Source organism: Corapipo altera, unplaced genomic scaffold, assembly GCF_003945725.1.
Source record: "Corapipo altera isolate COAL_440 unplaced genomic scaffold, ASM394572v1 53, whole genome shotgun sequence".
In the NCBI taxonomy this organism is placed as follows: domain Eukaryota; kingdom Metazoa; phylum Chordata; class Aves; order Passeriformes; family Pipridae; genus Corapipo; species Corapipo altera.
Genome location: NW_020884900.1, coordinates 2,264,409 through 2,280,437, shown reverse-complemented (window position 1 = coordinate 2,280,437; position 16,029 = coordinate 2,264,409). Strand labels below are relative to the sequence as shown.

Genomic DNA, 16,029 nt, shown 5'->3' with positions numbered 1-16,029 from the left:
GAATGAATGTCTGAAGGGGAAAAGAGCTATGATGCTGCTTCTGAAGGCAGTGATGCCACCTTAAATGTTTTCAAACTTGGTCTGGTTTTCATTGATGCAGGCAGTGATTTACACCTTTCAGTGCAGAAAAGGCTGTAAAACAGGAGTGAATTACATTCTGTACCATTTGAAAATAAATTGCGCATTCACAGCCACTCAGGTTGAGGCCTATTTACACTTCCAGAGTGGTATATGATGAGTAAATGAAAGTTAGGCCTGTGTGTGAATGAAAAATGCCTGTTTTACCAGAGGCTGTGAAAAGAGAGAGCAAGAGAATCTTAGTGGAAATTGGAAGCGAGACTTTTATTTGTTTGTTTAAAACAGTCCTATTGATTTGGAGTCAGAGGGAGCATTGGTGTAACTGCAAACTAATTCCACTGAATTCTGCAAGGTATTTCTGGTGATGCTGATGAGGCTGGAAGTTTATGTTTATAATATGAGGTTTTTCTTGTGTTCAGGTAAGTGTTTATCACGTTATATTCTTGTGTGATCTTGGTGGCATAATATTTAACATGAATGTTTTCTGTCCAAAAACACAACCTTCACTGGGGAGAAATAGAGCTTGGATATAGTTAAGATCATTTTATCTCAATACAATTAAATAAATTTTTGGTTTTCTTGTATTATAAGGAATGAGATATGCAAGTGTTACTTGGTGAGGGTAAGTCCTTTCTGACTAATGACAGATGTAGAAAGAAACCCTGTAATTAATGAAATCTTGCTGTTGTACACGTAATGCTAATATCTCAATATTGCTTGAATTTCAGAACGTTTCAGGATCTGTCCAAACAAATGGATATATCTTATGGTACAGTGAGGGATTCAGCAGTGTATGAATACTTTAAAGCAAAAGGGACAAACCCTTTGGAGCAGGATAACACATTTGCTGAACTGTGGAGGACTATCAGTAAGAATAATGGGGCAGATAATTGCGTATCGAACCCTTCTGAAGGCATCAGGAAGGTAAGACTGGATCACAGGGGTTTTCATCTAATTTTTGTATCACTGTTGTTTCTATGGAGTTATTGTTAAGTTCCAAGAAAGAAATTACAGTCATTTAAGAAAACCCTGAATTCATGTCTAAAGTTCCTTTTAGTACCTTGATGGCAGATAAGAATCATATTTTGGTGTCATGGCTTTGAAGTAAGTACTTTAGCTCTGCCTAAGTCTTCAGTATGTAAGTCCTTCTTTGAATCTGGTCATAAGGTTTCTCAGTTTCTTGGGAGTTTTGATAATGCCTTTTTGAGTATCATTCTTTACATTATCCAGGTACTGACTCTTGTCCTTTTGCTCATTTGTGTTTTTTCTGCATTCATGAACTGAGTATGTTGGAAACATGAGTGGAAATCAGGGGATTCACAGAACATATACTCATTTCTCTTAAACAGAATTTAATGAAAGATTTTTCTTTGTTTATTCCAAACTTTGAAAAATGCATTCGCCTGACACTGTGTTTTTACCTACATTTTGTTTCTCTTGGATAAGACTGCACATTTCTTTTGTGAAACTGAGCATTGTTGTGAGATTCAAAGACTGATATATAACAGCTTGCAATCCTACATCTTTGTGCCAAGTCCTGTGATAAAGAGTATTGGTTCAGATCAGATCATTACAAATGTCCACACTCTCTCACAGCCTGCCTCTCCCCTCTGCTTCCCATCCTGAAGCTCAGCAAAAACAGATAGTACCTTACATCAAACCACGTGTACAGGAGCAGAAGGGATGCAGACATGTTGTAAGCTTAATGTGCTACTTCTTTAGTGAAAGGTGTCCTCTTTATCTGCCAATTGATTTTTTTCGAAAAACAAGCTAACAGCCATTATTAGCACAGTGAATGTTTGATCAGATGTAGTCTTGTCAGTGAAACACTGGTTCTGAATTAATATATATTACTAGTTCTTTATGCTTTTGTAAGTGGGAAATGATAATATGGTTGAGTCTTCCATTTCTTTTTTTACTATGGATTTTTGAAACCTTTTCTGAACAGTGAGAGGGAGAGTATCCAAAATCTACTGGTTTTTTACAATGCCTTAAGGAGGGTGAACACAGTAACACAAGCCAACCCATTTCCCAATTCATTATCCTTTAGCAAAAGATTCCCAGCTGTTTGCATGACTTTGGGGCAAAATCTTTGTACAAAGACTGTTGTGTCTTCTCAGCATAGGAGTATTTAGTAAAAAGTTGTGGTTCACCCTGCCTTTTCACTCACCTCTCAGCTGAGCTTCCCTAAAGACCTCTGCCCTCAGCTCCAGCAGCCTTTCTCCCTTGGTACAAGGGAGAGCTCTGGCAATAGCAAGGTCTGCAGTGTGTTTATTAAATTACTTATTTGATCTGCTCAGCCCTTTATGAAAATGAGGCCTCTATTTTGAGAGATTTTGGTAGCATTTAAAGGAGAAATGGAGACATTAAGTACTTTTCTATGTACCCTAGCATTTAAGCCAATAATAAAACAGTTTACCTCAGAAAAACATACAGTATTTTACTTTTCTTTTTTCTTTTATACCATTCTTATGGCAGTGGATGCTCTTTATCCATGAAATTGTAAATACTCTTATTCTGTAAGCCTACTGCATGTTGCCATTTACGATAGCTAGATTCGCCTAAGCCAGAAATGTAACTGTAGATTGGCAGGCTGTTGAGAATACCAATTATATTGTCTGTATGGAACTGGCAGCTTCATCTTATCTATGTGATAATAACTTTTCATATGAAGTTTGATTTCAATATTACAGGGTGATTTTTATATGACTAGATCAACTCATTGAATTAGTGTCAACAAGGAAATTTTACTTCAGTCCCCAAAGATGACCGAGGCCACCATTTGATTAGACACCTACATAAATGGGGATTAATATTTAATAAGTTTGTCAACTAAACTGTTGTGTTTATAGTTTAAGTGTCACTCTTCCTAGCTCCTGAGCTCTTTCAATAAACAGAAGAGTTTTCCATGTCAAGTATTACGGCTAGAAATTCTGTTTTTTTCTAAAGGAGAATTGTCAGCCAAGGAAATGAGAGTTTGCATCCATAAACGCATACTGTTGTACGAAAGACATGTAAACGTGCCTTAAAAATGTATTTTATAGGAAATGGGAAATCTAAATGTCTCTAGAATAAAAAGATCCATAAAACATTTTTCTGAATGAGGATTTCTCTGACACAATGAAAAATAAAAAAAAAATCGCTACTCTCCTTTCTTCCCTTCCCTTCTCCTCCTTTCCATTTTCTTCAGACAGTGTCACAGTTCAGCTGTGATTACAAACAGAGCAATGCCACTTCAATGCAAAAGAGAGGAGTGCTGGTTGTTTATGCTACAGGCAGGTATTTCAGGTGTTTATCTCTATTCCATCTCCCTGCATTTCACGGAGATTTTTCTACTCCCTCTGACTGTCTGAAAGTCAAAAGGATGGCAGTGGAAGAAGGTCCTGAGAGTTTTTGAGGTGTTTAGTTGCCAAGGCAGAGGTCTCTCTTTAGAGCCTGCACAGTCCTTGTAGCCACGGCGACCATCTCCCTTAAGCAACGGGAAGATGTTTCAGAGACCGGGGTAGGGGAGGCAAGTTGCTTTTGTTCTGCTCCAAGGTAGTTGAAAGAGGTCATTGAAGTTTGAAAACCTCCTCCTATTCATCAGTGCCTCTTCACAGCATCAGAGCAGGTTACCAGGCAAATCACCAGTCCATACAAAATACTATTTTGCTACTTGAGCTTTCCGGTATTATAACAGAGGATGATTGACTAACACTGTCGTAGGGAAAGTTTCTTTCTGGGTCAAACTCCAGCCAGGATCCCCAGGAATCATGCAGTGAGTACTCCTACCATCTCATCCCAGGTGGACATTTGCACTGGAATCACATGCATTTCTAAGCCATTTGCACATCTCAGCAAACTGTTTGCATAATACCCAGTGGCAATTTGTTTTCAGGGTAATTATTGATTGTACCAACATATACAACAACCCGTAGTTTTTGTCATTGTAGGCACCCATTTTTGCTTTGAAAGGATGAAGCATTATGATCCCCATGCCATATCTGCTATATATACACCTACGAGAATTAAACTGTTCTTGTTGCATTTTATAAAGCCCTGCTTTGGTTGAGGCTGTTCCCCTGTCCAATCAATTTGGTGCCAAAATTTCTCTGAATCCTTTCTTTTCTTCCTGTGCATCACTTTTGATCAAAAGTGAACAAAGCCAAGTAGAGCACAAAATAAGGATGCATCACTGACTTAGGCAATAGCACAGTAAGAATTTATTCCTTCCCTTTTTTGCTCCCCTCAAAAAGTCTCTCTTGACTGAAGATGAAAAGCAAACATTAAATCAGACTGATCTTATTGAGCAGTCACCTCTATTCATTCTTATTTTGAGAGTAAAAGTAATTTAAAATTTCAATTAATATGACTTTTTAAAAACTATTTTTTCCAATAATTTATTGTCCATAATGAATTTTATATTGTGAATTGAGGTTGTTCATCCATATGTTCTCATGGACCCTCATAAATTTTTCCATTTCTTGACTCATTTGAAGTAAAAGCAAATGCTTCCTTAAACCTGAATCTATTGCATCCAGTAGTGGTTCCTTAATTATTTTAATTTTGGAAACATTTCAACAGGATTAAATGGCATGTCTTTCTTTTTATTAGAACTGTTTTGCTTCTCTTAAAGCATTTTTTTATAGATAATAAATGTTATCCAAGCGTGTTTTTGAACTACTCCACTAATGTCCATGTAAAAGTCACTTTTTGATATTTCTGTGGTACCAACCATACAATGGGATCAGCCACAATGACACTCTGTTCTGGCAGTAAATTAATGACAAATTTTGTACTATTCTGGCACTTGTGTCTTTAGTATCATAGCTTCTTCATAAGTTAATCTGGAATTAATGTTTTTTTCATGTTATTATTATTTCTTACTATGCTTTCTTTGAAATAACATAATTAACCATCAGTAAGCCAGGACCCTTTGAACAATGGTCTTCTGTGTCCCTCCACATTGGAGAGTGACATTATGAGGTTGCTTACTGCTTTCCTGGAGTATTATTTCCTTTGTAGTCCTTCTTATGTCTAGGAAGAAATCTTCTTTGGCCTTTTAATTTTTTTAGGATTGTGAAGAAGAAACATTTTTCTAACATAAGTTTTGCCCAGGTGGGTCGTTTTTTTCTTAAATCTGTTTTCTTAAGTCTCTTAAACTAAAAATAAATCTGGTGTCTTTGGTGTAAGCCAAAGTAGTTGTTCTACCTGGGCAGGATAAATGAGTGCTGCTTTGGCTGGCTTTCTGATAAAGAGGATGTTGAACGTTTAACCAAGTGATTTTGTTTTGTTCTGCAGCATGCCTATGTGCTGGCAGTCACTATAAGGCCATAGCAAAAGAGCAAAATATGAAAGACAATTACAGATTTAAAGTACAAAATCTAGCTTATTATTCTGTATTTAATTTCAGTCATTTTTTATTCAAGCTATCTTACTTATGCTCAGCTGGGGTTTGCCACAGGCCCTTTTACCAGCTTTCTCTCTATTCTACCTTTGCAATGATGTCTGATCACTAGAACATTTTTATGGGCCCTAAAACCACACAATTCAGGCTTTAGATGGCTGAGCTTTGAATACAAGAGCCTGAGGATGTGGATATTTGCTGTACTGTGATCAGGACTTGGTTACATGGGTAGGTACATCTGTGTTATACGCAACTGGGGAGCTTGTTGTGTTTCTTGCTTGTCCGTCCCACAGGTCAGTGCCAGGTCTTCCTACTTTCCCTATGGCCTGGGAGCTAAGAGGCATGCACATGTGCACACAGGCATTCTTTCAAGTAAAAAGAAATTAAAAGTTTAAAAAACCTTTAAAAGTTTTGGGTTGATTTTTCTTTGAAAATAAGTGTCGATTTGACTTTATTTGGCTTTTACCACTTGCCTAGTGAAAGTATATAAAAAGTAAACATTCTTCAAACACATGTGTATGTGTGCAGTTGTGTGTCTTGCACATATTTTTTTGTAGTTTGACAGCTTTTCTTTAAATTGAACAAATGATACTGCTTAGCTGTCACAACAGATATTAACAGGGAAGGAAATGATGCTGAATTTAGAGAGCAACTAAACGTTTTGTTATAAGAAAACTTTCCACACAATGAACACGCTAATAGAATGAGGTCTCCACTCTTCAGAGAAGAAGATTGAGCAAGTGGAAGAAGCTTTGGAAGAAACAAATCTCTTCTTAAGAAAAAGGGATCTTCAGAGATTTCATTTTTGGCATCAGAGAGGGGGACCAGTCTTACACCCAGTATTTTTGGGAGACGAAAGAGTTTAAGACTCAGATTCCTGTTCATGCTAAAATGATCAGGCTGTCAGAGAAATAATGTTCTACAGATGTGATGACGTTGGATAGAATGATTTATGTCATTAAAAAGATATATAAAATAGATGTGAAGAGAGCTGGTAGACTTCGGTTTTGACCACTTGCACTTGTAGGATGTAATTTGGGATAGCAACACTGCAGACAAAAGATAAGCAGACTTTTACAAAAGATCTACTGCCCAGTATTGAAAGTCATTGTAGAAAACTCTGCTATATAAAATAACACACAGAAAACAGAGGCTTGAAAAATAGAATCAATAATGTGATTTTCCTGTAGTCGTTGTATTGTAACGGAAATCGAATATTTGAGGAAGACTGTGTTCCTCAAGTATTACTAAAAAATAGGTGAGGAATGTATTATATGTTGTCAGGGTTGTTCTTTTCTAAACTGTAAATTTGAAAAGCATATTTACAGAGCAGTTCTGAAAGAACAGAAGATAGATACAATTCTTTAAACCAAATGAACATACAAAACAAGAACAACAAAAAACCCCCAAACAAACAACCAAAAAAGCCCTTAGAGAAATACAAGACACATGTCCAGTTTCTGTATATCCATCAGGTGAGATTTTGTTCTCTGATAGTATGAATTTTGAATAAATTCTGTGTGCAGTAACAAGTGCTGCTGTCTTTGTTCCCACGAGTGCATATTTTTAATGCACTTGAACTTGCAGTTTCCTGTTGTAGGTATCAAAAGCCTATGCACTATTTACCAGAGAACACAACCTTTCTGAGATGTGCAAAACCAGGCCTTTGATGGTCCTCCCCTGCCAGGATCTCTAGTGGGACTGATGGCCATTGCCAGGGGTCCCTCACCAGGTGGGAGGTTTATCAGCACCATCACAGCTGTCAGAGGGTAAAATGGGAATCCTTGAAGCCCATTACAGGAAGGGAAGAGAGGAAGATGCAGAGATTTACAGCTAAAAACCCAGTTAATTATAGCTACTTGATCATTCAGAAAACACCTTTGAAGAGTAACTTTTAGGCTTCCAAGCACATAGGTTGCTGGTGGAACATAGGCCAAATGCCTTGAGAAACCACTTCCTTGGTATTCTGAATTTTGTACACATCCCTGTGTTGGTAGATGTTGAAGCATTTCTGGGGTATTCTTACAGTAAAGAGTGATTTGCTTGTTCTTTTCTCTTTCGTGCCACCATTACCAGATTAGGTAAACAGCCAGTTGCAGTATTACAATGCAGATATGGAAGTCTTGCTCTGATCTGGTTTCATACAATGATATTAAAGTGCAAGATATTTTTATGAACATGCTGGTATAATAAGTTGTGTGAGCTAAATCAATGACTGATTCTAACAGTAGAGTGTGGCTTCTGTTTGAATAACTCCTGAAATAGGAGTTGCTTCATACTACACTTCAGATTTTAATGACATTTTTTACTAAGATATCAGTTACTGTTTGGGGCTACATGAATCATTGGCTGTTACTCTGAACTGGCCAGGGAGATGGCAAAGGAGAAAGTGGACACAAACTCACACTAGTGGCATGCCCTTAAAAAATAAAACAGTATTTTCAAAGGGGTCACTATATAGGCTCATTTAAAAGTTACCAAAGAAGAACATTTCTACTTTGTTTTAACTCAGAAGCAAATGAATTTGTGGATCTTTGATTGCCTTGATGCAGATAAAAGGGAAGATGGGAAAAGAGATGGATTGTGGCAAGTAGCTTACAGAAAATCCAGGAACCATAATTTTAATCTTTGTTTCCCTGATTTCTACCCACTGGGGGATAACCCATCCATTTGATTTATTCTCATGTGTAAGCAACTGTAAGGGACTTCAGAAACCTATGGTTTATATCAAAGCACGGTGAATTAAAATTATCTTAATTGCTCAACTGAGGAATCCAATATAATAAAACATCTAACAGAGTCTTACAAACTTACAGTTGAATTTAAAATTGAACTTACACAGAAATTGAAAGTATGCAGAGGGATGAACGAATACTGTGTCAGAGCTTCAGTCATTTGCTAGGGGAGCTTGGTGAATTGGTTCACAGAAAGAAATATATACAGGAATTCAGCTCACTGTTTTGCTTTGATCTGACCTAAAGAAAGATCTGAAAAAAAAAAAAAGAATTCTACATTCATGACTAGTCATGTATTTACCTTAGATGTTCCAGCCCATCTGTTCTATCGTTCACTAGGGATTTAAAAACTTGCTGCTTAAATATATTAAGAAACCAATGATTACTTTAACCAAGAAAATTATTATTATTTTTACTTTATTGAATCCCTATCCAGAGATGTTTCTTTCTTCTTGTGTTAAGTAAAGTGATTTACATTCACTGTATGCCCCGTGTGCAGGCATTGGTTTCAATCCCGATTAAGTCTGATGCTTAAGGACCACTGCATGTGTGTGTGTTAAAATAAAACAATATTTATCCCAAAACTGAGATAATAGGAGATTCTTGTGAATCTTCTTACCTGTGAAGAAAAGAGGGAACTCTTTAAATTCAGAGCATGCCTTTCTTTACAGGACTAACATAGCTCTTAGAAAGGCTTTGTTTATTTGGAAGGGAAATTGGTTTTATTTACGTATTTATATCAGCAAAACTACAAAGTTACAATTTTGGTGACTGTGATGATGAGGAAACATCACTTAGTGCTCATACTGTGCCTGTCTTGTTACACGAATGTATGGAACCAGCACATTCAATTCTCCTACAAAACATACATAAAATCTTATCATCTAAAGCAATAGCTTTCATTTATAATTAATAACTTGTTAAATAAATTTTACTTATACTTAAAGTTCGCTATGTTATCCTATGCATTCCTATTAAAAAAGGAAGATATTTTAGCAAAGTTTGAAGTAGATGAGGTACTGCTGGGAGCGAAGAGTGTTAGAAATACATTAAGATGTTGGAGGTCTACAGATAACCTATGACCTAAGGAAATACCAGCAAGGAATAATTGCAAGGTCTGGATTTGTTTGTTGGCTTGGGGTTTTGTCCTACTTAGAAATTCAGTTTAGTTTAGATTGTGTTCTGTTTATGCTGTATTTACAGGCCAAGAAAGGAAATTATGCTTTCCTGTGGGATGTGACAGTGGTGGAATACGCTGCGCTGACAGACGATGAATGCTCTGTGACAGTCATTGGAAACAGCATCAGCAGCAAAGGATATGGGATAGCACTCCAGCATGGAAGTCCCTACAGAGATCTTTTCTCCCAGAGGTAAACTGAAACAAAGCTCGTTTTACAGGATTCCTCTCTACAGCCAGCAACCATTTGTGGCTCACATTAATTTTGGCATTTAATTGGTAAAGGATAACGAATACATGACAGCAGAGAGGTTGAGTTCAGGCTCAACAAAGCTGCTACTTCTGCTCCATGTGCATCTGCTTTGGGAGGAGGGAACAGAGGTGATGTGTTGATGTGTGGCCTCACACCTTCAAGCAGTGCTACCTCTGGCACTAAGGACTGATGTCCTCAGAGCTTTGTGTGAGGTAGAGGAGAGATTGAAGTGAGATTCTTGATTCATGTTGCATTTTGCAGGCTCTGAAGCAATGTGTTGCTCCCTGCAGTAAGCGAGTAGTAATGCCTTGGCTTATCCTTTAGGGTGGAGAGACAGGTCGAAGACTCACAATGGCACAGGGAAACAAGAATTGCCAAGTATTGCATGGGACTGCCAAGACCACAAGGCTATAAAACCATGCCATTTAGTGATCTCTGAGCTATCAGCTAGGAATATGTTTTTCATATGAATGTGTATACTGAAATGAAGACATGCAGTGGTGCAGGCAGAAGGTGAGCTGGTGCTCTGCTCCAGGCAAGGAACTGAAGCAAGATTTCCTCATTTTGCTCCTTCTTTATAAAAAGGAGCAAAACTCCAGCTGCCTAACTAGAGACAAAGCTGCCTCAAGAGAACAGATTGTTAGTAAACAGCTAAAACAGTTATCAAACCAAATCCAAAATGAATCATTCATGCAGAGAAGGGACACTTCACAAGAGACAAAACAATGATTAATTAGCAACTGTTAACACAGTAATTCAGGCATTATGTAACAGCACTGAAGTAAAATCCTTTTGAATAAAGTACATTTGCTGAAGTAAATGAGTTGGTCGCTGCTTAAACAGATTTGTATTAAGTGGTGCACAAACAGTAGCATGTTTAGCCTCTCATGATTTTGAAATTATTGTGGAAGAGCAGCAGTGGAGTGGGTTGAGCATTTCACTAGTGGGACCAGCTGTTGCAACTGAATGTAGCCAGACCAGGCATGACTAACTGGTGATTTCCCACGGAAATGCTGTTTGCGTTGCAGTGGAATTTTTGACAGCCTCTTTTTTTTCTGAAGTTACCCAGTGGAGCTTACCTGCTGCTGTGAGTAGAAAGAAGTCTTCTTATAGAGGAGTCTCAGATGAAAAATAAAACACTGTCGTGGTGGTGGGGTGGAGTTTTGAGCTGTGGGATGATAGGTTTAAGAGTTGTGCAGCATAAGGAAAAGACAAAAAAACTGTGAAAAAGTATCATTGAAAATAATGCTTGTCTTTTGAAATTTCTGCAGGATCCTAGAGTTGCAAGAAAGTGGAGATTTGGATGTTCTTAAACAGAAATGGTGGCCACGGATGGGACGTTGTGACCTGAATAGCCATACCAATGCACAGACAGATGGGAAGGCACTCAAGCTTCACAGCTTTGCAGGCGTTTTCTGCATTTTAGCAATAGGCCTTCTTCTTGCTTGCTTGGTGGCAGCATTGGAGTTGTGGTGGAACAGCAACCGTTGTCATCAAGAAACACCGAAAGAGGTCCATAACTTTTATTCTTATCACAATTAAAAGTAGAAAACACAAAAGAAAGAGAGAGCGAGTGAAAGTTGTGGGATTTTAGGTGCTCTCATGCAATAAATTCAATTTATATTGATTCACCATACTAAGCTTTGCATATAACTTTTTGGGTGGTTGTTTCTAAGCAAATAAAAGAACAAACAAATGTGTCTTTTGTGCACGTGGAAGGTGCCAAACTGACGGCCCTGGAGACTAAATTCCTCTATTTATTTGTAGAGCAGATACAGCATGGGCAGCAGCAGTGCAAACTTCCCCTCATTGCCCCACCAATGTGCCTCAACCCTGACCTGGAGAGACCACCTTTAGGGGTAAGAGAGTAGTTCAGAAACACGTCCTCGGCCACTCTGCTGTAGGTGACAGGGAGGCCAGTCACGGGCACCCAGTTGTGCCATCTGTGGTAATGTTTTCCCTGATCTGAGCTCCCACCCATTGGCTGTGAGAACCATGTCCATCCTGTGCAGGCTGTGCAGCTGCCAGCCATCTGGTGGCTTCTTTCCTTCACGGCTGACCTAGGCTGAGTTTGGAGAGGTACATGAGCAATTAAAAATAAACCAGCTAGTTAAAAATTGAATAAGCCATATTGTCATGACACTGTTTAAACGCTTCTCTTCTTTTGAATTCAGTTTTATTTCTAAAACTAGGAGCCTCTGAGAAAACTGACCTTCATATAACATGTTTTACCTAGAAAAATACCTCTAAGAATTTTCTTGGGTTTGAAGTTTTCACGTGCAGTAGTAATAGTTAGCAATGCTATGATAGAATAATCAGTCCATGCTCAGCTCTGTCTTGCATGAAGCCTGTATTTGTTTACTTATACTAAATGTTTAACAAACTAACCTCTTGTTATTTTGGAGACATTGAGGCATTTGTAGGTGCTTTCATCTTGGAACAGATGTTTGTTGCAAGCAAATAATAGCAGTGAGCTGCACTACAGCTGGAAAATAGTATGTAACACATCAGTTCTAACCTATGTTTCTCAAGTTGCAGTAGTACTAGACTAATTGACATACCTATCACCTGTAAGCAATTTTGGCAAATTGGCAACTTGGTCTAGTGGATGGTATCCCTTCCCATGGCAGAGGGGTTAGAACTAGAGGATCTTCAAGGTCCCTTCCAACCCAAACTGTTCTATGATCCCATGATTTTGCCCTGCTGCTGTGTAAAGTCGCTCCTGCTGTAACCCCAAAGGTCCCCCCACCTCAGCATTGTGAAGGCCTAAAGTCCAGAGGTTGATGGTTCACTGCCCACTGTGAAAGCCTGTCAGGGCAAGGGACAGGGGTGTTGTCTGAAGTGTCCTACTGCTGCATGTGCACAAGCACAAATCTGGCCAGACTATGCGGTGAGTTCCCCTCTCTACACTCAGGGACTCACCTTTGTGTATCTTTGTAGACCGAGATGAAAATAATGGCAGTTTCATATAAGGTGAAATAATTCGCTTTTTCATTGCAAGGAGTTTTAAATATTCATTTTCCATTGCTGAAAAAGGATCTGTCTTGGCAAGTTTAAATATTGTCTTTTTTGCCTTTACCCTTTATTTCTCTTTTTATAACCATTAAAAGGGGTACTACATACCTCTGCCTATTCCATCCCATCCCATCTTTTCTCCCTTTTTCATCCTTCTCCCCCTTCCCTCCAGTGCATTCTTGATCAGGGCTGCTCTGTACATCTGTACTGCTCTTTTGCAGTTTCTGTGACAAACAATAGAATGCTTCTAAGCTTCTGTGTTTTAAAGTCTACTGAAGTTACCCACATGGTACAGCTGTGCTTGGGAAAATCACTGTGTGTGGGGCTGGCTCTGCCTTTGGAGCACAAGCAGGCTGGGTTAAGGAGGCAAATTAAACTCATGTACAACACATGGACAGATTCTGGAAAGATCAGTGATGTGGGTGCTGCTGAGAGAGAGGGAACAGAGTCAGTGGGAGCCCTGGCACAAGTAGGTGTTAAGGTTGAATGAGGAAGTGCATGTTCCCAACAAGAGGGCACAGGGCTGAGCCAAGCTGGTCTGGAGGAAAACATATGGTGGGTGTGCCAGGCAGGCAGGGTGGGGTGGAATGAGAAGTCCCTGACAGGGACAGCTGGGTGCAATGAAAGGCAAGCAGCTAGAGACACCTTTGGATCCAGCCAGAGGGAAAGGTGACTGCTACCCAGCATCATGGACAGACAGGATGCTTAGGGACTCTCTGCCCAGATGTGAGACAGCCACACAATTGCAATCTAAGCTCTGATCCCACTGCAGATGAGGGGCTGGGGGTTCTGGTCACAGTGACCACAAGATCCACTCACCTAAATTAGCAAATGAATGTGGTAGATATTTCCTGATAGGTTAAGAGTCATAGATATTTTATTTATGTGCTACCAGTGAGGAGAGGTCAAAGTGGGATTGCTGATAGCTACTGCAATTAAGATGGGAAACCAAGTTTCAGAAGGGATGGTGTACATGGGTTGAAGGGTTTTGACATGTTAAGAAGGCCTAAGTTTCATAACTTTGGGAAGAATAGGATCCAGGACTGAGGGGAGCATGGAGTCCTGGGTACTCCCCTGCTTGAGCCAGGACAAATGATGTAGGGCACAAGGAGAACTTGAAATCCAGGAGGAGCATGTTCAGGACATCTCATTTCTACCACTGTTTCTGGCGTTTCTACAGAAAGAGCCATAATGACAAAGCTGCAGCATATGTAGCACACACAGAATATTAAAATCCACCTCTTAGGTGCATCCAGTACTCCAGCCAAGTCATTAGTTCAGCAACAGCTGCAAACTCAAGTCATGCTGCCGATTTTCTTCTGCCTTTGGGAAGGCTTTGGCAAAACATGAGTGTTGTGATATCACCTAGAAATTGTGGGAACTGAATTTTCTCCCAGCTGCTTTCTCCTGTGGAGTGTAGAGCTTGTGGAGGGTCACAGAAGAGGCTGATTTTCTTGCAGTCTAACATTAGACTTTGGTGTCACCTACGAGGCAAAGCATTTGGCTGCTGTGACCCTTAGCCTGTTAGGAGGTTTATAAATCCATTGTACAGAACTGGAGTGGATCAGAACTGAATGAGGAGTTGTTGTGACTCACAGAGCTCTTGTGTAACGTTCTCTGTTTGGCATGAGCCACTCAGTAGGCTGCATCATGTCAACAGCTGCCAATTCAAAAAAAAAAAGAGATGTTGGGAAAAAGGAGACACAACTGCTATGGCAGATTCATGACAGGGTTGGATGGTGTGCATCTTGCTGGAGAGAGAGAGAAAGCATTTTTTTAGAGACTCTTTGCATGTCGGGGCTCTGTGAAGTCTGGGGTTAGAAGAATGTGCACAGCCTTCATTAGCTTTGGAGAAATGTTTTCAGTTGACATTATGGTGTTGGGGTTTTTGCCAGTTCGTTTGCCTTTTCTTTTTCCACTTTGTATTCCTTAGGCTTTTGTAGAGGTTAGTCTGAGCCAGTACATTGGTGTTCAGGAACTTAGATGTCTGCATGGTATAAATCACAGCTCTTAATTACAATGAGTGTGAAGAATGTAGTGTTAACTGTGTACCTGGGGGGAGCAGGAAACCTGTGTTTTGAAACCTGACAACACAACCTGGACTTTGACGTTAACATGACCTACTTTTGTAGAGACGTTATAGGAAGAGTTAGGTAAGGTGAAGACTGCCTCCAGTTGTGATATTTTTACATTATTTGCCTATGAAGAAACTCTACCCCACAAAATTTAAAAAAAGGTAGTATTTTTTCTACCCATTAAGTCAATTCATTAAGATAAACCTCCAGGAAAGATGAATTTCCCTTATTTTTCCAAAGACACAATTGCCATTGATTCACAATTGTGTCATCTGAAGAATAGTGACATTTCTTGCTAGAAGAGTGAAGGCTGGGTTGATCTTCTTTTTCAAGATGTTGATACAAGATATTTTTATTCTATTTGAAACAGATTTATAAAAATATTTCTAAGTATTTCTGCTTTACAAATCTTAATGTTATCCTTATTAATTCTTCATTTAATCCTTATCAGATCAGATTAAGAAAAGAAAGATTAGTTCCAACATCAGGAAAAAATGTGTATCTGCAACACCATGCCATATTCTTCTATTAGGGATCAAGTTTGCAATCTCAAAGTTGGAAAGATATCTGATAGGATTAAAGTACCCTTTTTAATTTCTAATTCAGAGAAACTTACACTTGGTCATCTTTCTCAAAACAGATTTTCTGGAATTTATAATCACTTTCTCCTAATTGTCAATACACAGCCACCCCATACCCACAGCGAAATTTAGCCAGCTCATACATCTGTCTCTGTGTTTTTAAAACCTTGAATTTACACAGCTGCTATGCAGCCTGCAATAATTATACCTAAATCTTTTAACTTTGATAAGCTTCAGAAAATTGGGGAGTTGTAAAAAAAGTAATATTTATTCCAGAGTCTCTGTTCAGTCACTCTGTGTCCCTTTTAAATAACTGAGAAATCAGATAAAGTTATTAAACCCTGGTACTATATAAATGCTGAGCTTTTAATAATTATCTCTAGAGTTCTATATCTTTTTATATGAGTCCTATGCATTTATTTCACAAAATCAGAAAGCCATAATGTAATTTGGATCATTTAACTGCCAAGGGCTTTGCCACATCATCAGATTGTTGGTATCTTTTATTCCATTTGACAGAATGAAAGACAGTTTTCACATCTCCATTGTCATTATGATCAAGTGTAGCTGCTTACTGCAGTGGACTCCCCAGCATCCCCTGTGCTTTATCAGCTATGTCTTAGTGTGATGTGCTATTGCTCTTGAAGATTATTACTTCTGAGATCTCTTCAGAACTATTAAGGAAGCATTCCTAGTTCATCCACATACTACAAAACAATGGAAACTTAT

General features: G+C 38.8%; 1 protein-coding gene across 2 annotated transcripts in view; it reads left to right on the top strand.

The window, feature by feature from the left end:
* Positions 1-16,029, top strand: part of GRID1 (glutamate ionotropic receptor delta type subunit 1) — a 513,783-nt gene that overhangs the window by 480,379 nt on the left and 17,375 nt on the right. Inside the window, exons 13-16 of one of the 2 annotated variants that reach the window (XM_027649515.1) lie at positions 807-1,002; positions 9,403-9,569; positions 10,901-11,141; positions 11,402-11,488. In XM_027649515.1, coding sequence (XP_027505316.1) covers positions 807-1,002; positions 9,403-9,569; positions 10,901-11,141; positions 11,402-11,488 — 691 coding nt within the window. The remainder of the gene's footprint in view (positions 1-806; positions 1,003-9,402; positions 9,570-10,900; positions 11,142-11,401; positions 11,489-16,029) is intronic. The other variant, XM_027649514.1, reaches the window with a different exon arrangement.